The sequence below is a fragment of the Panulirus ornatus genome, chromosome 19 (assembly GCF_036320965.1).
Source record: "Panulirus ornatus isolate Po-2019 chromosome 19, ASM3632096v1, whole genome shotgun sequence".
Classification (NCBI taxonomy): domain Eukaryota; kingdom Metazoa; phylum Arthropoda; class Malacostraca; order Decapoda; family Palinuridae; genus Panulirus; species Panulirus ornatus.
Window position 1 is genome coordinate 9,690,999 of NC_092242.1, and position 23,396 is coordinate 9,714,394.

A 23,396-nucleotide genomic window follows, 5' to 3' on the forward strand; every position below is an offset into this window, starting at 1 on the left:
TTTTGTTAATATATCAAATGCGATGATAAGCAGCTTCATAACGACCTTTATCGTGATTTAACAGGATACTGCAAAAAACTAACATGTTAACTGATTTCTATATAATGCATATATATATATATATATATATATATATATATATATATATATATATATATATATATGTATTTTTTTTCATACTATTCGCCATTTCCCGCGTTAGCGCGGTAGCGTTAAGAACAGAGGACTGGGCCTTGGTGGGATATCCTCACCTGGCCCCCTCTGTTCCTCCTTTTGCTTTATATATATATATATATATATATATATATATATATATATATATATATATATATATATATATATTCTAGCGAAAAGGCAGAACTACCGACAAAATATCTTATCCAGTTCTCGCTCTGCACTACCACAAAACTGATGCACAACACATGACAAGCGACATATAATATATATATATATATATATATATATATATATATATATATATATATATTCAGAAAGATATTAATAAAGACAGTGACACGAGCACGAGTGAACATCTCGAGACACGTTAAGTTGCAAGGCTGTACACCCTACCTCACACACCTCACCAACGACACTAGCGGGATGTCCACGCGCGCGCAGTTTTTTACAGTCCAGGAAAGCGCGGGAAAACACCCCACCAGATTCAATGGCCACCTGCATCGTTCCATTCCCCTCATGAGACTAGGACTTCAAGTTCTTTAATACTCCTACAGCTGCAACATGCTTCGTAAGCGCTCATAAATTCTTGAAGCCTAAAACATGTACAGGATATGCGTAATGCGTAATGTTCTGTTGGCGTCATTTTCCTGAGTTAAATAGCGTATCAGGATTTCAAAAGAAAGGGAAAGATTCGCATACGGCGACGGGTTCCCTTGTATATTCAGGCTGGGACAGGAGGGGTAGACATCTTGCCAGTAATTTCAAGCATCTTATTTCTCATACCTTTAGCAACAGCAGCATAATATTATGTAAGGCATGTTAGAGTATCATAAAAAAAAGAAATTATTTCCTTATCAATGCACTGAACTAAGCATCTTCAATCCTGTCTATTCGCTGAAGTCTGTACAAGATAATAGCTCCTTAAATGGACACGCTGGATAATGACCTTCTCAAAGGCATTCGAAGTGAGATCTTTTTAGTCTTAAACTGTATCTTTATTCCCACTTAGGTCCTGTCCAACACGCTGCACATCTACCTAGCCAATATATTTCCTTACATCCCCGTCCATTCTTCCATCCATCAGAAGATAACTATAGATCAGTCATATTCATGTCCCAAAGTGAAACATCAGGGGGGTGGACGCGCTCACCGTATTTCAGGTGAGTGCAGGACACCTTAATCACCTTGGCAGGAAGGAAGGGAGGACTGGGGTACCGGGGGAAAGAGTAGGCGAGAGGTGCCGGGGAGGAGGAGGAGGCGGGGGGGGTCGACTTCGCTCCCCAGAGAGAGGGAGGAGAGTCGGAAGCAAGACTTCTCTTAAGAAGAGGAGGGGGAGGTTAACTGTGGGGTGGGAGGACTCGGTGTCGAAGATCGTCGTCGCCCCTGGGGTTGAAGACAGGTTTACTGGGAGGGCAGAGGGGTGTGCTAGAGGCGAGCTACACCCTCTGGGGTGATGGGACGACACTTACCGAACTGGCATGATGAGTCGTTCACCTGCGTCAGTCCTTATTCTACAGGCACCTCCTCAACACACGACGCTTGACCTACTTCTGGTCTTCAAGTGTGAACTACCGATGCACGAAACAGACTCCATCACTCGCCTCCGTTCTTCACTTACGATTACACTTGTATCTGCTGTACTTAAAGATGAATCCCAACCCTTTGGCCTGCTCCAACAGGACTCTCAAGTAGGGCCATCTTCTACGTCGTTTACTTACAAAGGCGTACAACTCGCTTCCACCGAGCGTAGCACCTCGCTTCAAGCTCCTTATGACATCATCACACACACAAACACACACACCTCGAGATGTTCTATTTATTCCCATCATTAGTCTCTGAGGTAAACATGTCTCTAGGTGTTGATTTCAAAGGAACTATTTTCAGTGGATGAGTAAGGCCCTCCGGCATTCCAATAGTACAGCTAACTCAACGAAAATTATGACCTTAAACATAACTCTGGAGATCTCAACGTCTAAATACCAGTTCATAATACGACACTCCCGTCATCAACAATTAAAAGTACACACACGGAGGACACAGCACACAGCACCCTTGAACAAGACCCGCTTTTGGTGCAGGAGGGGGTGCGGGCGAGGAGGGCTCAAAGAGCGACTGCTACAGTAAACATGACATCCGGGGAACGGCTTTTGTGCCATCTTGAAATGTTTGCAAGAGGACCACTGGGGGATTATACCACTTTTCAGACGCTACGGCCCCGAGCCCTCAAACATTCACAAGGGGCCCCGGGAGGAGCAGACGACTACCTCTCCCGCCCAGCCTCCCATCCTTATTATCAGACCCTTTTTAATAAAAGGGGGTTGTATATGACGTACTAGGCAACTCCAGCGAATCAAGGTAATTACGGCAATCTACTGGTGAAAATGAGAGATGGTGCTTATCACGTCACCGTCCGGCAGCCTTTTCAAACTCAGGATAGAAACAGCGGGGGGAAAAATAGCGGACCATCCAACCTCTGTGGCGGTTCATTATTTCTGGGAAGAATCTGAAGAGGGACAAGGCAGGGGCGGAGGCGTGGCGCCTGCTGACCTCCCCACACCTGCCGTTGGAGGTTGTATCGTACAGCCCTGTCATAATACACATGCGTCAGGACACAGGCAAGGTGGGTAGGTAATGAGGTGGCCACATATTATACGTAGGGTATCACATGCCTGTCGAACGCAAAATACAGGCAGGTGACGACTGGCTGAAGTGTCCTTACGTGACGAGCTTATAAACTACACGATCTTCTCAGGGAAGATACTGTACAACCGTATTACATCAAGGTCCTCTCGACCAATGAGTTCAAATTATGAGATAATACTTCTGTGACATGAATGGGAGTGAAAGAACCGGGCCAAGTAGGACGAAAGATGAGATGATGGGAATGGGTACGAATGGAAGAGGGGCCGGGTAATGGCAGAACCTGGGAGGAACTGGGCGAGGCGGAGGGTGAGGGTGGTGAGGGGTATGGTGCATTAGTCTAGCCTGGCTGCGGTGAGTCATCCGCACCCAAATGAAGGGCAGAGGCAGCAGATGAGTAAACCTCAGCCTGGCAGGCCAGGGAGCAGACGGAAGGCGGCACACAATCACCTGGGGTTCCGAGGCGACGTTGGCCAACACGAGATGATGTTCAAGGTAATCTTCACACATAAACATCACAATAACTAGGCTGACTTACCTCATGGGTAGTGGGTGGCGGTGATCCTTCACACGACCCCCCGGCAGAGGAAATGTCACAAAAGGCCAACAACGACATCACAGAGAGTTTAGCAGTCGAAGCAGCGTAGTGCAATACATTAGAGATTATCAATAATGGTAGATTATACTGTACCTTATATAAATCGTAATATACCTTATACACATTATACTATACCTTACATACGGCATACATGTCCAGGGACCACCACACCACACAAACTCTCGCGATCACTTCACATCGACACCATCATATACCACACCACCTGGTGATTTGAGTCTAAGGATTATCTAGCCACTGTTCAAAACCAGGTCCTTCGATACTAGACGCCGCCCGGGGCCCACCGTCCCATCTGGGACCTGCTGTCTTGTGGGACACCTGGCGCCCCTCTTACCTCGTAAAACAGGTGGGACCTGCTACCCCGAGGGATATCTGGGACCCACTACCTGCCGTGGCACAGGGAACCTGTTATCACCAGAGGTACCTGGGCTCACCTACCACAAACCTGACACCTCCACCACACCCGCTCGTCCGGTTTACTCCCACCAAAACCTCATCTTATGTCACCATTACACAACACAGGGAAAGAGCAATGATTCCACAATGGATGGCCTCTGTACTGTAGCCGCAGTTACTTAGTAAGGTCTACGAGTCGTTCGTCACACACGCACACACACACACACATGTGGCATGAGGCACACGGCGGCGGAGGTGGAGGTGCCAGGCAGTGATAGAGACATGCAACCCTCGACAGCACCCTGGGAAAAGGGCCGCCGTCTTGAGTTTACAAAATGCCGTGTTGACTCACCTTCTTTGTGGCTTTGAAGACGTTACATCTGAAGACGTTGGAGGCGGCGTCCCTAGCGATGTAGGAGAATATTTTGAGATCCTGGGAGTCATGGGAAACGTAGAAGATCCTGTAGATGGGGTGACTCATGACCAGAAGTTTGTTCTCATCTAAGTGGGCTTGCTTCTGCTCGGGGAGGAGGAGAACAACATCATTCGTAAAACTCATGGGGAAGTGACGCAATGCGTATGTCACGTTTACGTGTCTATCCTTACGGGATATGTTTGGTGAAGGATTTAATAAACAAAAGTATAGTCTTCATGCCATCATTCATGCAATCCTAAACGAACAAATAATCAAACTATCCCTCAATCACTCGTTCATTACTGACTCTCACTAACTCGCTCACTTCCTCACTCAATCACACACAGATTCACCCTCATCTCCATAGCTCCCTAAGATCCACACAAACCCCAAGCAGCGAAAAGAACCTTCCCTTACCAAGCCTGCTGCATGCCATCATGGCCCACCTGAGGAGAAGGCGAGGGGAAACTTCCCTCCCCATACCTGAAGATGGCCTGGGCATCACCTGAGCAGCAGGTAAGGGGACCTTCTTCCCCCCTATGCCTGCTGTTGGCCGGGGCACCACAGACGCGCCGCGGGAACAGGAGGAGTAATGGCAGGAGCACTGAGGGCCGCGATAAACAGAGATCTTGATGACACTCAGGGAAACTCGAGGTGATGGCTGCAACCTCTAGACGTCTGGTGGGTGGGCTGCGTTGTATATAATGATAAGGGGTGGAGGGAAGGGGAGGTGAAACGGAGGGGAGGTGAAAACTGTAAGCATGTGGGAAGTGGAGGCAGGGGAGAAAGGGAAATGTTAGGGTGAAAGGCATTAAGGGCAAGGGACAAACGGAACTTAAGAGAGGTAATCCTCACGCTAGACGGAGAGCAGGGGAAAGGTCTTCATAAAGAAAGCAGACACTTGTCAGGGCTTATGGGAATATGTACGTCCACGGGAGGGAAAAACACGTAAAGAATGTGTAAGAGTATGTATGTGGAAGAGAAGTAACACCACCAGTGTGTGTTTACGGATGGGTAATGACGTGCGGGAGTCTGTATGAGGGAGGAAAGCAATATGCGGGAGTATCCATGTGACGAGGAAGTAACCTGTGAGATGGAGGTAACACTGTAGGAGTCAGTAAGTAGAAAGGAAGTAACACTGGGAGGGAAGTAACACTGTGGAAGCATATGTGTGTGAGGGAAGATGGGAGTATGCACAGACTGCGGCTGGGAATTAACACTGGTAGTGCATATGGAAGGGGTGGATGTGCCACTGTGGGAGCAACCGATCATGACCCACCTCCCAATGAAGATATCCTCCTCCCAGCCCGCCAGCTGAGGCATTCTTCCCTCACATCCCAGGGTCCGGTGGCCGCATGACTGTACCCAGCCCCTGCAGCACCACAAGACGACCCTCGACCATGAGTCACTCATGTGGCGTCTACTGCAGCAGCTGCTGCGACAGGAGGAATCTCTAAAGTACTGGCGCTCACGAACATGCACACACACCCTCACGAGCGGGAACCATAAATCTTGAGCAAGAGCAGGGAGTGAGTGGCCCGGGGCAGACATTCTCTTTTTACATCACCAATGCCGCTGCCACAAGCGGACGCCCCTCCGCCGGCAGACCCCGAGACGAAGACCACGCTTCGTAATAATCTCCCACCAACTTACACACCTCCTTCCTCCCTGCCCGGCCCGAGGTAACAACGTCTCACCATAACGGAAGCTTAAACTCGGCCCGGTGGCGGTGGGGGGATGTGAGGCATGACCCTTCACACACCCTCACCTTAAACACTACAGGTCATCACGAGTTCATCGATGCCTGACGTGAAAGCAGCCGCTAATAGAGGCTAAATTCAATTTGATGTGCCTTAATACACCTTACACTTTTTTTTAAGTAAGCGCAGCATCGTCTGTCAAGGAAGACAGGTAATCCTCGAGATGTAGCGTGGGTGAGTGCAAGGTGGAATTATCTCGAGGAGGACACGAGATACCAGCGGACGTCACAACATGGCTTAATATCATCACCCATTCCGGCCAGTCCACTCGCCTTACGTACTATGTTTAGCCCACGCTGACAGGGAGGCTGGTATGATGCCCTCCTCCCATCAACTGTCGCTGCTTCTCCACCGCTGAACACGAGGCAGGCAGAACAACGCCGTATGCTCATAAACTTAGTACGTCGAGGACTGAAGGCTTTATAACGGCTGCATGCCTGGCTATATCCATCACGGTGTCCAGGGTGATTCGTCGCGAGTCAGGAGTTGAAGGGAAGCAGTTCCCCGGAGCGACTTTTATGACACACAATGAGGAACGAGTTGTACGAAGAGAGTTAATGTACCTGAATCATACACATATGGCACCGCTCCTGGCATGCATCCTGTAAGCCCTAGGGATAAAACGGGGTGTAATATGGAGCAGGTGTAGTGTGTTAATTGTTTCAAAGTATGTTTCTGAGTCTTGAATTGAGCGACTACGAACTAAATAGAACGGATGGTCGAAGTTCGAAGCAAGTGTCCCACAGAATGAAGGGTGAGGTGCAGTATGTGGAGGATATCCAAGAGCACGTGGGAATGTCCCAGGAGTGTCCTACACAGTATGGGAATCTCCCACAGTATACAGGAACGTCCTACAGCGCGCGCGCGCGTGCGCGTGTGTGTGTGTGTGTGTGTGGAAGGGGGAGAGGAGGTTTCCTGGAGTGTGTGGGTGTGACCTTATCTTTCCAAGACATCACGTAGGTTTCAGGGGCTGTCCTTTACCCCTGCATATCAGTCTGGCACACACTATCCCTGGCAAGGGAATGGTTTAGTGTGTGGATGTCTCCTGCTTGATGGGGGCCTCCCTGATGTGCGGGGCTCCGAACTCTATATTGCGTCAGGTCCTGCAGTTCACGCGTGTGCTTACGTGTGGACGGATGTCTTCTCCAGCGTGCTGGTGTCTTCAAATATTTCGGTGTGCTACGCTATATAGTCAGCTGAACTGTGTGTGTGAGGGTGTCCTAAAGTATGTAGATTAGTCCCAGTGTGTTGGTGAGACACACAAAATAGTATGGGGGTGTTCTACACCGTTCTCCTGGGCATCCACCATCCACGAGGCTTGTGGTCGCGATCCCAATGTTCCCAGACGAGCCCACCCCGGCACCTCCTCCTGGTCAAGCCATGACGGCCGAGGCTGCCCCTGGCGTGGCTACATGCATTCTGACTTTAAGCCAAGTTGGAGTCCGATGGATAGCGAGGGTGAACTCCTAACGCCACGGAAACTGTTATTCATACAATATTTCTTCCTTCCAGACGCATGCACGCACGAAAGACACGCACATCATCACCACACAGAAAGACACTGACACACACACAATACACATTAAACCCAACTGTAGACACAAAGTCAAAAATAAGATTGCATAATTCCAATCGAACGTCCAAACATCACAGATAACGGTGTCTACATTTACGAGGAAGCTAATAACAAAACATTCGATATCATCTCACGAAATATACTGAAATACAACAGATAACATCCCTCAGGCTAGTAGAAATATCATATATCCACCTCTCTGCACTGTGGTCTGGTAACCCAAGACCTTAGAATGTACATAAAGAAACAGTCCAATTACTCCACTGGGCACGAAGGTACGAACGCTGGGTATGATGGCGTAGCCTTCAACCTCCTCCTTAAGGGCCATGTCAAAGGCCAGGCCACCAGGAACCAGGATCGCACCATCGTGCTCTGGCGGGACAAACTTACAATAAAGGTCAACTCACCTTTTTCTTGCGTAGCGCCACCTTGACCCCGTCCGTCGACACTTCAAAGCTCACCTTCTTCTTCTTGATGCCTTTGGCCTTGAACTCGTACTGTGGGGGAAGAGGACACTCGCCTTAGCCAAGACTGAATTAGCACATGAGGAGATGCTTCTAAATAAACCCTGGCAAGAATGGAATGAGCCAGACCCTCTCTCTTGACACGGTCATATCTCATAATGGCAAAGTGGGTACTGGGGATTTTTCTAGGATCTTCCCTTACCTTCCTCCTAAGCAGTTATCCTAATACCTAGAGACGTGTTATAAGACAGTGTTCCTCACAAATACAGGGTTGGGTTTCTGCCACTCACAGCTATCGGAGTTTACTATACGTAACACCAAAGGAACTGTGCTACATCAGACCCTTCAACTGCAAAGCCGAAGTCTGGCCACCGCCAGGCCTTATCTAAGCCTCTGACGCGATAGTTTTCGTCGTGGAGAATTATTATGGAATGACCCACGACCACTGGTCATAGTCGTTATACCTCAGGACACGACTAGACATCACATCAAATGAGACACATATATATACTATTTGTCTGTAAATCCTAACCGTGCGTGTTCATATATATCTATCTAAAGCATGCATGTATATGACTGTCCTCTCGCACGAGCGAGAGACGTGCATCATGACACCCACCATGGCTTGGGCACCAAAGTAGCCGCCACACTCCCTATAACTTTCCAAAGGTCGTTCCTCCACGTGTACAATACCCTGGGGTTTGCTCAGGGTTAAGGATGACGTAGATCATATTTACCACAGAGGTTCCAACCCACACTAACCCCAACCCCTCTACCCTGCATCAAGATCCACCCCTAACCTCCAGCAACTCCCCACAAATGGACCCAACAATTTCCACTTCCGCAACTGGCAGCCACCACTGGTAAAAGATACCTACCCTATGATTCGCGCTCCGAGACAGAAGAAAATACGTTCGGGAAAACCTTCAAAGACCTGGCTGGAAATGTAAGGGGAGGAAATTGAAATTGGTGGCGCAGGATGTAAAAGAGATCATAGAAGCGATCATTTTTGTCTCTAATTTCCCCCAACTTCACTGAAGACGAAGGAAAGCGGTTTACGGGGAAACTGTCTTGTAAAATACGATTATGTCGGCGGGGAACTTGGAGGTTCCCGAGCGCGGATGGGGAGGTACTGCTGATGTTGTCCCAAGTGAATCTGCACCGCGGGCGTTGCCAGGAGGGCCTGCAGGCACTACCACTGTTGCCCCTGACCCGGGATCTCCTCGACAAGTAAGAGGACCGACCATTAGAAGTTAAAAGTAAATTTCTACGACATGCGGCAAGTCGCTCCGGCTCGGAAAGACTTACGTAAGGATGGTAACTCCACTCTCGAACTTAATGGAAGAAGGTCCACCTCCTCTTCTGGTCTCCCAGCGATGAACGAACCCGTATAATAACGATGGGGCCATCACCAACTACTGGAACCGCCTTCGTTCCCTTATTCCCAACCGCAGAGTGGTATGACCTGGTCGCACATAAGACACCATGGCGACAATCGCCTCCGTCAATCAAGCGGACGACCTGCCGCTGACCACTCGAAAACCTCCTGCATCTGAAGCATCTTGGTTATGTGACTCTAAAGCCTTCAGGAGCTCTTGGTTTCTTCAACGTCAGCAGCAGCTCACCACGTGACTCCTGATTTCTTCAATCCTCAGTCAGGGCTCTGTGCTGCCCTCTTCGGCAGCACTCTCGTGGGACATCGCCATCTCCCGTCTCGACAAAGCAGCTTGAGCTACGGGACCTACGGCCACGTCCAGGGACTCCTCAAGCACAAATCACAAACATCAACTACGACTCAGGACTATGGCATGCGCCACCTCTCCCTCCTGTAGAAGCACCACGAGACCCGGTAGCAATGCACCTCTCCTAGGGAATGATGACCTCGCCTATTTCATCCATATCAACACCGAGGGACTCCTGCCAAGCTTGCCTATAAAACATCTTATCCTACCTCATTTTCTTACCGTAATCCTTCACCATTTGCAACAGCTCATAAACTCGGTACCTATCCAATAAATCATTATTTTGTTGTTACTCGTGTTTCTCTGTCCCTCTCTCAGACCTCACCATTACAAAAGATGGTGTGAGACACACGTAAACGAACGCCACTAAAGTACCATCATCACTACCCAGGTGCCAGGGTATCGAACAGTATTACCACAAATCACCCGCTTCATCACCTCCACCACCATCACCAACATCAAAGCTGCATATTCGCCAACATCTCCTGCATGTTCGCCAACAACATCTCCTCCATCACTACCAGTACCATAAGGAAACTTCAACTACCACCACCACCACCACCACCACACAACATTCCATATACCAAAATCTCCACTACACTATTTCTACCATTACCACCACCACCACCACCATACATCTGCCAAAACGCCGTTATCAACATCACCACACACACACACACACACACACACACACACACACACACACACACACACACACTGACACATAAATTACTATACTTTTTATAACACGTTGTTAAGCAAGATTCTTTTTTTTTTTCTCTTTTTTTTCCCCTGCCTCCCGACTACAAAGGACGTCCTTCTGCTCCCCCATGTTTATGTTGTTGTAATGACGTCATGTGACGTCGTCTCGCGCCGACCACCAGTTACTTATCAGCCGGGTCAATCTGCCCACATCCAGGGCCCGGTATCACCGATGTTGGCACTCACCGCCACCACACACACACACACACACAGACACGATGGCTGTGCTGCGATCAACCGCCGCCACTGGCATGTCTTACTGTTGTCTCCCTCGGCCGCCGGGACTGTGGTAACATCTTCTAATCTGAGCGCCAACCCAGCGGGGCCAAATGACACTCAGAATGTGTTTATCCTGGTTGGTTGGCTGCCTTGGTCTATACATAGAGAGAGAGAGAGAGAGAGAGAGAGAGAGAGAGAGAGAGAGAGAGAGAGAGAGAGAGAGAGAGAGAGAGAGAGAGAGAGAGAGAGCAACCTCAGATTTTGAAAATAGCAACAACAGCAAAAAATGGCCCAGATTCACACTTCTATCATGCGGGTTTTTTTTCTGTTTTCATTTACGTACGAGGCATCTCTCTCTTCTTTTTTTTTCGTGATTGTAAACGATGATATTTACAGCGGAAGCTCAGGTGTAAAACAGGAGACCAGGAGTGCGTGCCTTCAGGGAGTACACAGGGTCGCACAGGGACGACTGCACTCGTCGTCCTCTGTCCCACAAGGACAGAGTGCCAGGGAGGGTGAGGAGGGAGTCAGGGAGGGTGAGGAGGGAGTGAATACAGAGAGCCAGGGAGGGTGAAGATGGAGTGACTGACTACACAGTGCCAGGGAGGGTGAGGAGGGACTCAGGGAGGGTGAGGAGGGAGTGAATACAGAGAGCCAGGGAGGGTGAAGATGGAGTGACAGACTACAGAGTGCCAGGGAGGGTGAAGAGGGAGTCAGGGAGGATGAAGAGGGAGTGAATACAGAGTGCCAGGGAGGGTGAAGATGGAGTGACTGACTACACAGTGCCAGGGAGGGTGAAGAGGGTGTCAGGGAGGATGAAGAGGGAGTGAATACAGAGTGCCAGGGAGGCTGAAGATGGAGTGACTGACTACACAGTGCCAGGGAGGGTGAAGAGTGAGCGACTACAGTGTGCCAGGATGGGTGAAGAGGGAGTGGGAAACACAGGAAGGCAGAGACGAATAACGCAAAAAAAAAAAATGAGGCAAAAACCTGAGCTGGAAGACAAGCGCGGCGGGGGCGGCGAGGAGGAGGAGGAGGAGGAGGAGGAGGAGGAGGAGGGAGGCGGAGGAAGAGGAGGAGGAGGAGGAGGGAAGTGGACCCCCGCCGCCTCCCTCTCATGTAATTCCCTGGCGATTTACGAGGCCGCCGGATGAGCAGGGAAAGATATACTCCTCCCAACCCCCCCGCCGGCAGATGTTATCGCCACACGATAACCATACGAACGACAACCACCGCCCCGTAAAGCACGACCGGATCACTGAGGCGCGGAATAGCTATATGACCAGGAGGAGACTCGTCCTGGAGAGAGAGAGAGAGAGAGAGAGAGAGAGAGAGAGAGAGAGAGAGAGAGAGAGAGAGAGAGAGAGAGAGAGAGAGTGCGTCTGTACCCGCTGAATTCTCTCGGCGCCATCGCCGTCGCGAAGCCTCTCCCGGTGGGCATGTGGGAGGATGGAACTGTAGGGGGTGAGAGTGAGGGGGCGTGACGTGGGGTAGACACATGGCCGGGGAGAGTAAAGAAAAAAATATAATAAAAAAAGTGTAATAGGGAGAGAGAGAGAGAGAGAGAGAGAGAGAGAGAGAGAGAGAGAGAGAGAGAGAGAGAGAGAGAGAGAGAGAGAGAGAGAGAAGGGGGGTATGTGGGAGGGGGAACGGGGAGGGGAGGAGGGGTTGTATGACATACGCCCGTCAACCTCCCATCACTCCTATCTCATTATCACCCCTGCCATCAGCACCACTTCTTATCCTGCCGCACACCGTGCCCAGCACCCCACCCTCCCCTACACACACACATACAGAACGCGTCTCCGTAGCGCACTGCTCAGCGTTGCGACCCATCAACATCACGAGCCAGGGCTGAGTAAAGGGCAGGGCAGCAGGCTCACAGCTAACCCAGGTGTTCATCCTCCCTTTTCGGGCTTACATGGCTTACGTGGCGTAATGTGGTGTGTGTGTGTAAATGTGTGTGTGGGAAGCAATCACATGTTTACCAAATGGCGTCCTAGCTACGTCTCTTCGTTGTATATCAATTGACTGTTATATTTCTCTCTTTTGTCTCCCTGATGATGTGATTATTACACGAAAGTGCACTTGGGAACTTATCGTGTTTCTTCCTACACACACACACACACACACACACACACACACACACTAACGATCACGTGCTCATTCACACCTTCCCAAGCGGTCAATCTGTGATTCATAACGTCATCAGCTGAGATATCACCACAGATGAACCACTCACTCCTCAGCAGGAAGCCTCACGCTAACAGCTGTGTATCTGGTACTGAGTGATTGTCTTCCCGGCACCGACTGGCTGGCTGTCCCAGGCATCGAGCGATGGACCAGTTCTTGACATAAGATGACTGGTTGTTGCAGGCACCCAGCGACTGGCGAGGTGATCTGATCTGTGCCGGCAAGTTTATTGTGCACCCGAGGCTCATGAAGAGCCTCCAGCCATGGCCTGGCTCTGGATCTCTTTCTGCAAGGGATGACCGGCGCCCTCTCGCTGTTCCTACCACTGGTGAAGACCGCGACGTTCCTCCTCCTCCTCCTCCTCCTCCTCAGTTATCGAGATAAAAAGAAGTTTAATCCTCCCGCGATTCCCCAACGACAAGAAATATACATTCCCTTGTTTCCCATCGCCATGGAGAGGAAGACAATGTCTACCTCCTCCTCCTCCTCCTTCCATGGACGGGTATGTTTTCCACCAGCCCCATTAAAGGAGACAGTGGCCCCCAACCAGCTCCACCCACTGGGATAAGAAGGTTCTATCGATTATACCCATCAGTGAGGGTACAATGTATGCCCCCGCCCGCCGCACCGTATTGATGATATGACAATATTTCTCCCCTTGATCCCCACTAGAGATGGAGTAGGAGCCCTCCTACTACTAAATGATAAGCCTACTCGCTGCCACCAGTGGGGAGAGAGATTAACAAGCCCTCCCAGTAGACCGTGGGTAAAGAGGTCATCTCTCCTGTTCAAAGGAGGGTACACAGAAGGCACCTCTCCTCCCTCTCCTGAGCCTCGTCGAGGCCTGCTACAAGTGAGGGAGGGCTAAGTGGGTGGATGAGGTGGTCAACCACTAACCCCTTCCAGGACGAAGAGGACGCCAGGCCGGTCCTGCTGAGGTCAGAGCCAGGATCAGGTGCTGAGGGCCAGCCTCAGCCAGAGCTCAGAGCTGGAGCTGTTTGTGGGGCAGGAGCCAAATGCTGAGGGGCAGCCCAAATGGCCGGCCGACATCAACATCCCTCTTCGGGCCCCTCAGACTCAGGGAGAGGTGAAAAAAAAAAAACTCCATCATGTGGCATGTTAACCAACCCCCACTCCTCCCACACACACACACACACCCACCCCGCCCCTGCCAAGCCTCACCACCGTGGAGGAGGCCTACCAGCCGTGACAGGAGACAGATATCTGTAATTTGCCGCAAATGTTCATCACACAACACATCCATCACTGATCGGGGGAAGGGGGTGGGAGTGGCAAGTGGGAGGAAGAGGTGGGTTGGAGGAAGGGGGAAACCCCATTTAGGTTCATTCCAAGGGCAAGGGATCACACCCAAGGGTCGTACTGTCATACTAAGGGTCGTAACGTTACGCTCAGTGCTCCTACAGTCATGCAAAAGGGTCATACCGTCGTTCTCGAAGGGTCGTACTGTCATGCTTTATGGGTCGTTCGTTCGTACTCATAGGTGTGGCACCACCGTGCTCAAAGGGTCGTAACATCCTCCTCCATGGGGTCGTACCGGTACCGTCGTGTTCATGGGGTTAAAACGACTGGAAATCAAGCGACCACAGCGACACACGACTTTCTCTAAACCATCGTAAACAAAGTGAACCGTACGACCAGATTTGGATCTTTTCACAGCGTATAATTTACAGACCCCATCAACCACCAGCCAGCGATGTTACCATAATCCTTTAAACTCGATGGGAGGAGAAAGAAAAAAAATGCCCAAGAATCTAAAGTCCCCCATAAAGTTAACTCCATTTTCTGTCACACATGGTTTCTCCCGCCACAAGCTGTTGGAAAATTTGAGTCCACGTTGCGCACACCTGAGGTGGACATATAACCAAAATGTCCCTGAACGGTCATATTAGCATACTTAATGATGGCTGGACGACCTTAAGTGCCTAACAGGCTCTTGCTCTATTACATTTTATGTTCTCTGGTTAAGTTATCCCTACACCTACAACTGCTCCAAGCTGACTTCATGAGACTGGTTGAAAAATCATAAAAAGGTTGTGTGACCAGGTCGCTCCCTCACTCTTACATCTAATATGATGGGCAAATTTGAGGCCCAAATGCTTTCCCTATGACACAGCCCTCTCCATATTCCGGCACACAGTGGTCCTAAGAGGAATTGCTTAGTCCGAGAAAACGTATAAAAAGCGAAATTTTCCCAATAAGGCATGCTGTAACTGACTTCGAGTTCATGACACATGGCCAACGTCAAAGATCTTAATCAAAATGTACCTAAAAAAAACCTATTACAAATGTTTACTTGTAAACATCAACAAGTACTGGACTTCTATACGGATTTCCTGCGTCGTATTGATCTGCCGCAGACATTATCTCGTGGGCGTTCTTGACGACGGTCGGGACGCCCGGTGGTCGGAGGTACGCCAAGTTAGGCCGTGCGATATGGGGGCAGCCCGGTCAACGATTCTAACTGCGCGCCATCGCATCAAAACCTCCACGTCGTGAGCAACATTACTAAGTTGTCTCCTGCGTACACCAGACAGCTTTCCACTGGCACTAGATTCTCCGCTCACGGCTGGAAGATTACGGGGATATAACACGATATAATATGTAATATCGGAGCACGGAACACCGGCGACGCACAGTCACGCCGTAAACTAGGGCGCTTACTTTCAATTTCAATTTCGGTCCAGGATCCTTGCCCACTGTTTCCACTACATCAGGTGGTAACAAAAAGACCACTGAACGCTACGCCACTATCCATCCCCCTTATAACCTTAGTGAGGGAGGTCGTGATGGGTGTGTGGGAAACACACAAGCCACATTACTAGTCCGCCCCCACACCTGCATAGCCTAAAGCTCTGAGACCGATAGGCCTCCCCGCCAACACAGCGGCAGTTCACTGTCTTCCCTTGTGCAACTATTCAGCCTGGATTTATATTATCATTACGAGCGCAATTTATGATATATATATATATATATATATATATATATATATATATATATATATATATATATATATATATATATATATATATATACCAAATGGCGTCCTAGCTTCGTCTCTTCGATGTATATCAACTGACTGTTATATTCCTCTCTTGTGTCTCCCCTGATGATGTGATTACTACACGAAAGTGCACTTGGGAACTTTTCGTGTTTCATTTTCCCCGTGGACTCATAGGAATATATATATATATATATATATATATATATATATATATATATATATATATATATATATATATATATATATATAATCAACATTTATCTCGCATTCCATTTACAATTAATTACATATATCTCATTAACAGCGCGATAACTCACTTGGACAAACAGCATCACCAGTCTTGCTCCCACATATTGTATTTACAACCTTTCCCTCCCACGGTCAGCTAATACAAGGGATCAACACCTTACGCTGTCATTCTGGTTAACGTTTTACACTTGTGAAATATTTCCGTTCAACATTTACCTGTTACAAAGGCATTCTTTTAATTTCAAAAGTAAACTTAACTTGTGCGAGAGCATTACATCATTATAATCTATTGCAATACTATTATTATGCATACTTGTACACCCGCTCCTGTGGCTCAACAAACACTTATGAATCAATTATTACAAATTAACCTCTTTTCCCACGTAGCTCAATACAGAATTACAATTACTAAAACGTCAAGTAAAGAGGGGGGCGGTAATAACATATTGTGCGCCAGGTTCCGTAATAACAGCATATTGTGCGCTAGGTTCCGTAATAACAACATATTGTGTGCTAGGTTCTGTAATAACAACATATTGTGCGCTAGGTTCTGTAATAACAACATATTGTGCGCTAGGTTCCGTAATAACAACATATTGTGCGCTAGGTTCTGTAATAACAACATATTGTGCGCTAGGTTCTGTAATAACAACATATTGTGCGCCAGGTTCCGTAATAACATATCGTGCGCTAGTTTCCGTAATAACAACACATTGTGCGCTAAGTTCCGTAATAAGAACATATCGTGCGCTAGGTTCTGTAATAACATATTCTAAGAGTTTACAATCCCTGGATTACTTACGTCATCACTGATATCGATGATACGAAACTCTGGTTATGGTGGACATTGGTTTGGCTAGCCACCGACAGGCGGAAGAACAATCTATGGTTGGGGGTGTACGGGAGGGTATGCGCGTCTGACCACAGGTCATGTGACTAGCACATCCACTACGTTAGTAGGGGGTATGGGATGGTATGCGCCCGACTATTGAGCATGACCGTACATCCACTACGCTGTTTACTGACTGGAAGGAAGGAAGGAAGGAAGGAAGTGGTAAGAGACGCTGCGTGACACACTCGACACCGGCCGTTTCTCACCCACTGATCCGTTGGGAAAACGACGCCAGTGCGAAACACATCGACGTATGGCGATCTAACTCCCCTAATGAACTGACGACGTATGTGGCAAACGACGCATGACGAGATGACTTATAGCGGGGACTGTCTGTACCATCTTTGTTGTCCCTCTATGGACTTTCCTTAGTCCTTTGTGCTTCTTGTGTGTGTGTGTGTGTGTGTGTGTGTGTGTGTGTGTGTGTGTGTGTGTGTGTGTGTGTGTGTGTGTGTGCAGCGGGTTTAAAGGTAGACCTGGTAACGTGAAGCACAAGAGAGGAGGTCGATGATCACCTCACAAGTCTCCCTCGCACAAAAAAATGACCCAAAGGCCAACAACTCGAGCGCGAAGTTCGCTACACCCCCCGGAGGTTGGTTGACCTGCAAGACGGCGCGATGACAGCCAATCGGACGGAAATCTTTCTGTCTAACGGACGGCGCGTCAGACGGGCGGAAAGCCTCGGGTTAAACGGCAGTCTATCAGCCAGACGGAAGGGAGAAAGCTCTGTCGTTCGGAGGGATTAGTTTTTTCAAAGTCTCAAGTCTTTATATCAATCGTACTGAGGGGGACGCCAGTCTATCCAAACACTGTGGCGTGCGACCACGAATGCACACACACACACACACATACACACACACACACACACACACACATATATATATATATATATATATATATATATATATATATATATATATATATATATATATATATATATATATAGCGGTTTCCTCCCATGCTATGCTTTCCTCTTGCTATATATATCTCTATTCCGCTTGGAGAGTCTGCATGTGGAAAGCCACCTGGGAGCCGAGCAGCGCTTACGTCTCCCGGTGACACTAACGGATGGTAACTGACGACACTTCAGCCCGCTGTCTTTTCAGGGCCAACACCGCACCAAAGACTACAGAGATATAGAAATCACACACGATGGCTCTCGTGCCTCGAAATCCGCTAGTGTAGCCACGGTGATAAATAAGAGAAACAAAAGCTACTTCATCTGGAACACTCGTCCGAGCTCATTCAAAAACACAAATATGTAGACAGACGAGTGAATAAAAAAAAAAAAAATAGGAAACAAATAGCAGAGAATAATCTTGTGGGAGAATGGAGGCTTGGAGGACCGTCTATATCTGGACTGCTAAAAACTGAAGCTCTTATATAAGAGGTTATTCAATCAGGCTGAGTTTTAGCCAGGCATGCGGGGAATGCTTTTGAGCTGGACTCAAATGCTTTTCTCTTCTCTCTCTCTTTTTTTTTCCCTAAGAGGACAAGACCACAGAACACTCTGTGAAAGGAAGGCACTCTACCACAGTGGCAGAAGGTGACTAGTGGAATCCCACTTGGGTAAATCCCAGGACTGCAGTAAAGTTCTACGTAAATGATTTACGTGAAAGTCGGAATGTTGATTTCACGCAAGACGGTTCGACAAGGCAAACTGAAACCCATCCTCATTATATAAATCATATCAAAGAATACTATGGTGTTGGATCACCTGGATGAGCATCAACCATTGGATTCAAGTGTAATTGAGGATGGAACCAGACTCAACTGGGAGCAAGACTTTGGAGGAGAAATGTACATCGGCAAACAAACCCGAGATCAGGATTATAAACCTCACACGACAGGATAAAAGAGAGCAACTGATCCTCCCCCAAAAGCCCTCATTAATATATATATATATATATATATATATATATATATATATATATATATATATATATATATATATATATATATATATCAATGTAACACCAAATACAAATGGAAGAGAGAAACTACACCAGTTTCTTCTCCAACAGTGATCAAAGTGTCACGGTAATGGGGTGATATCAATACTCGCTGGTCAGAATCAATACCCTCCCTCCTTACCTTCACAGTTCACTGACATACCTTCGACCCGAGAGAGAGAGAATATGGGGGAAATCACAGGACATCGGCAATCACCATAATGACCTCCCCCTAGCTGACACGGTGAGGAAGGATGTCAGAAGCAAGACGGAATTAAAAAAAGAGAGAGAGAAAGAAGCCTTTAGAGTCGACACAAGAACTGAGGAAGGAGAGATGAACTGTGAAAAAAAAAGGGACAAAACACTGAAAACATCCACCTTGAAAAAAAAAATACGTAAAAAGACACCGGCTATGATCTCCACTCCTACGTAGGGTCATTAAGGACTTCATGATCACGATACTAAGAGGGCCATTTGTCCTTAATGAGCTCGTCTCCCGACTACAGAGGGGAGGAGAGGGGGGGGCGGCGGAGATATAAGAAAAGTAAAACGAACAGGAAAATTTAAGGAAGCTGCTGGTGAGATACTTGTCTCTGGGAGGAGATGTGGTTGGCAGGCAGCTGGTGCAGTGTACAGGAAGAGGAAGTAGGCACCGTGAATATTGAGCCGCTTAACAGAGACTGTTTGGTAAAAAGTCAAGTTATGAGACGAGGGACCAACATTAAACGCTCCCTCACGTAGCAGGTAAATACATGTATCCACACACACACACCCATCCACACACACCCACACGGGCATCCGTGGTGTAGTGATTGGCGTTCCTGACCATGAGAAAGCACGGGCCAGCCCAGGGCCCCGACCCCCATGGGTTCGAATCCTGGAGGTGGCAGTTGGCCTACACCCAATCCAGAGTGTTCATCCTCCCCTCGGAACTGGCCGATAAATGGGTACCTGATTCGGGCTGGGGGGGTGTGTACATGTGTATAAAAACAGAGGATTGAAGACATGAAACGTATACATATATACAAGATTAAGAGACGGGGCAACACAAGGGTAAAACCCTCTCCCCGTAACACACAAATAGTAATCGCAAACAAACACACAAAAAAACACATACACAACGAAGATAAGATCCAGAGATGGGCAGACACTGGGAAACACAGTAGGCGTCTGCCAAGGACGGCCCGGCCCCTGCTAGTGGTGTTGGTGGTGGTGTTGGTGGTGTGTGTGTGTGTGTGTGTGTGATGTGGTTGGTGAGGGGGGGATATCACGGTGAGAGGACAGGTGTGGGGAGGGAGGGAGGGATATCACCGACGGAACATCAACCCTGCAACACATCCTCACCTCAACACACCAGGTGGAGCAGACCCTTCACCTGAAGCATCGTGGAGCCACCTGGCCTACCCAACCTGCTGCAGCAGTACAGACATAACGGCAGTCACCAGGTGACCTTCACACGTACGGGAAGTCCTTCTCAGTGGACACCTGGACAATCCGTCCCCCACCTGCTGACCACCTGGAGAAGCTCCAGGTGGAGAGGCTTCGTCCTGGAACTCAAGAAAACACAACCAGAGAGTTGCTCGTGTATAATCCATGTTGACCAGCGCGCCCCGGGCCGGAGCCTGACTTAATTCTCTCAATTCATTTCCCCCAAATCCAACCTCCTGGCCGGGACAATGTTTATTGTCTGACTGCGACTGACCCTCGACCAAGCTTCCTTCCACATCTGAAAGGTACAAATATATATATATATATATATATATATATATATATATATATATATATATATATATATATATATATATATATATATATATATATATATACATATATATAAGGCTTTTAGAGAAATGTCTTACAATCTAAAAGGGGAAACCAGTTTTTCAAATCTTTGAGATCAAGCCGCCAAGACGTGTGTAAACATAATACTACATTCATCTCTGAAAACCAATCTCAAGCACCATACGCCACTACATGCCAATGGACGTTAAAATCAGTCCAAGAATCACTTTCCCTCCCCAGCGCAGCACGGCAGATGCGAGCAGCGGAAGGCGACGCCACTGCGTAGCTGGAAAACCTCTATCCCCACCACGACCCACAGCCGCTCCTAAAACCTTAGTCTACTGCTCGCCAGGTTTCAATAACACGAGTCAGGAGATGGGTGGCGCCTCGCGCTGACACTGACCTACTCACCCTGGGCTGGACACCTCGGGAATACATGATTACGTTCCTGGGAGAAGGAATCCGGACAAGCCCGCTGCTACACACACTCTCTGCCTGAATTCTTAACGCTCTCTCTATCACACGGTGTTTAGCGCTGTGTACTAACCACTTAAAACACCCCGGCTATGATGGCTTTGATGTTAAATCGTAACCTTTAATTGAAGAATGGGCTATCATATCTAAGGGGTAGTAATGTTGTCGTGGTCAAGGGCAGAGCCATCGAACTCAAGGGCTGCTGACCCATCGATGGCGTGGGACTGTGGCACTCAATCCATCTGTTTTTCTCTCACGTAAAAATAATCAAACCCAATTACTTAATTTCTTTTGTTATTGTGAACACTGGTGAACCTCAGATCCAGAACGCAAGAGTTGGTTCCTTCTAAAGGACCAGTAGGTTTCTGTTTATCAAATACCACTGTTCTTTCCTGCGATATAGTATTCCATTCTCAGTCACCACAAGATTCGATTGCCCAAACACACCTCACCATCCTGTCGGTACGGGACTCAATGGACATATAACCTCCTCCTGCTGGCTTACCCATCATAAATCAACGTGATAAAGGTAGGATATCACGGCAACTAATAATTAATTCATAGTCTCTAGATATATTACTACTACTACTACTACTACTACTACAACTATATTGCTATACTACTACTACTACTAATCCTACTCCTACTACTGCTATACTACTACTACTATCATTACTACTACTACTCCTACTACTATTACTACTACTCCTACTACTATACTACTAATACTATATAGTACTGCTAGTATTACTGCTTACTACTACTACTACTACTACTGCTACTACTACTACTACCACCACCACTACTACTATTACCGATATTAATAATAATAATAATAATAATAATAATAATAATAATAATAATAATAATAATAATAACCATAATACAACTTACCCGGATGCGTCTCATGGCGGCCACAATTTCCACCCGACTAGTCGGTCGGGGTACGTCCAGGGTGCCGATATACTGCAGGGGAGAGAGAGAGCGGCGTTACTAGGGGTAGTGAGGGGCAGGCAGGCAGGCAGGGAGGGTACAACATATGAGAGAGAGAGAGAGAGAGAGAGAGAGAGAGAGAGAGAGAGAGAGAGAGAGAGAGAGAGAGAGAGAGAGAGAGAGAGAGAGAGAGATGCTGGATGAGGGTGAAGAAAGGATAGGAACCAGTCACACACTTAATAAAATACAAAATACATCAAAGAACTGATCTAACACATGACAAAATATAAACACAAAGAGTAAAATTATATATATATATATATATATATATATATATATATATATATATATATATATATATATATATATATATATATATATATATATGAACAGAATGGAAACACCTGCTGTGTTCACCCCTGTACAGCAGGCAATGCAAACCTCACATTATCAGAAACGTGTGGTACATATGAATACCTGGAAAATTAAGACTGACTCTATTTGCAATGAACGAAAAGAAAATCCTAGCAAGGTGGACTGGGGTTACAATATGAGAGAGAGGAGTTCCCAGTGGATCAGGATAGACCAGGCGAGGACCTCGTCTTTTATTTTTTTTTAAGGTGGGGAAACAACAGAACAAAACCTAATTATGGTGTTTGTCAGTGTCATGGAGTTTGGATGAACAATTTTTTTTTTCTTTTTTTTTACGAGGGGTTTTAACTGCGCTGCGCCTAGTAGGCATTATATCATCACAGCCACTGTCGGGAACGAACCAGAGGAACGATAGCAAGGGAACGAACCAGAGGAACGATAGCAAGGGAACGAACCAGAGGAACGATAGCAAGGGAACGAACCAAAGGAACGATAGCAAGGGAACGAACCAGGGGAACGATAGCAAGGGAACGAACCAGGGGAACGATAGCAAGGGAACGAACCAGGAGAACGATAGCAAGGGAAGGAACCAGAGGAACGATAGCAAGGGAACGAACCAGAGGAACGACAGCAAGGGAACGAACCAGGGGAACGATAGCAAGGGAACGAACCAGGGGAACGAACCAGAGGAACTATAGCAAGGGAACGAACCAGAGGAACGATAGCAAGGGAACGAACCAGGGGAACGATAGCAAGGGAA

At 47.7% G+C, this 23,396-nt stretch overlaps 1 protein-coding gene across 5 annotated transcripts in view; it reads right to left on the reverse strand.

Moving 5' to 3' along the window:
• Positions 1-23,396, reverse strand: part of LOC139755378 (carboxyl-terminal PDZ ligand of neuronal nitric oxide synthase protein-like) — a 472,165-nt gene that overhangs the window by 88,101 nt on the left and 360,668 nt on the right. For all 5 annotated transcript variants that reach the window (XM_071673604.1, XM_071673606.1, XM_071673601.1 and 2 more), the window contains exons 3-5: positions 22,226-22,297; positions 7,988-8,077; positions 4,182-4,346 (exon numbers count right to left, since the gene is read on the reverse strand). In XM_071673604.1, coding sequence (XP_071529705.1) covers positions 4,182-4,346; positions 7,988-8,077; positions 22,226-22,297 — 327 coding nt within the window. The remainder of the gene's footprint in view (positions 1-4,181; positions 4,347-7,987; positions 8,078-22,225; positions 22,298-23,396) is intronic.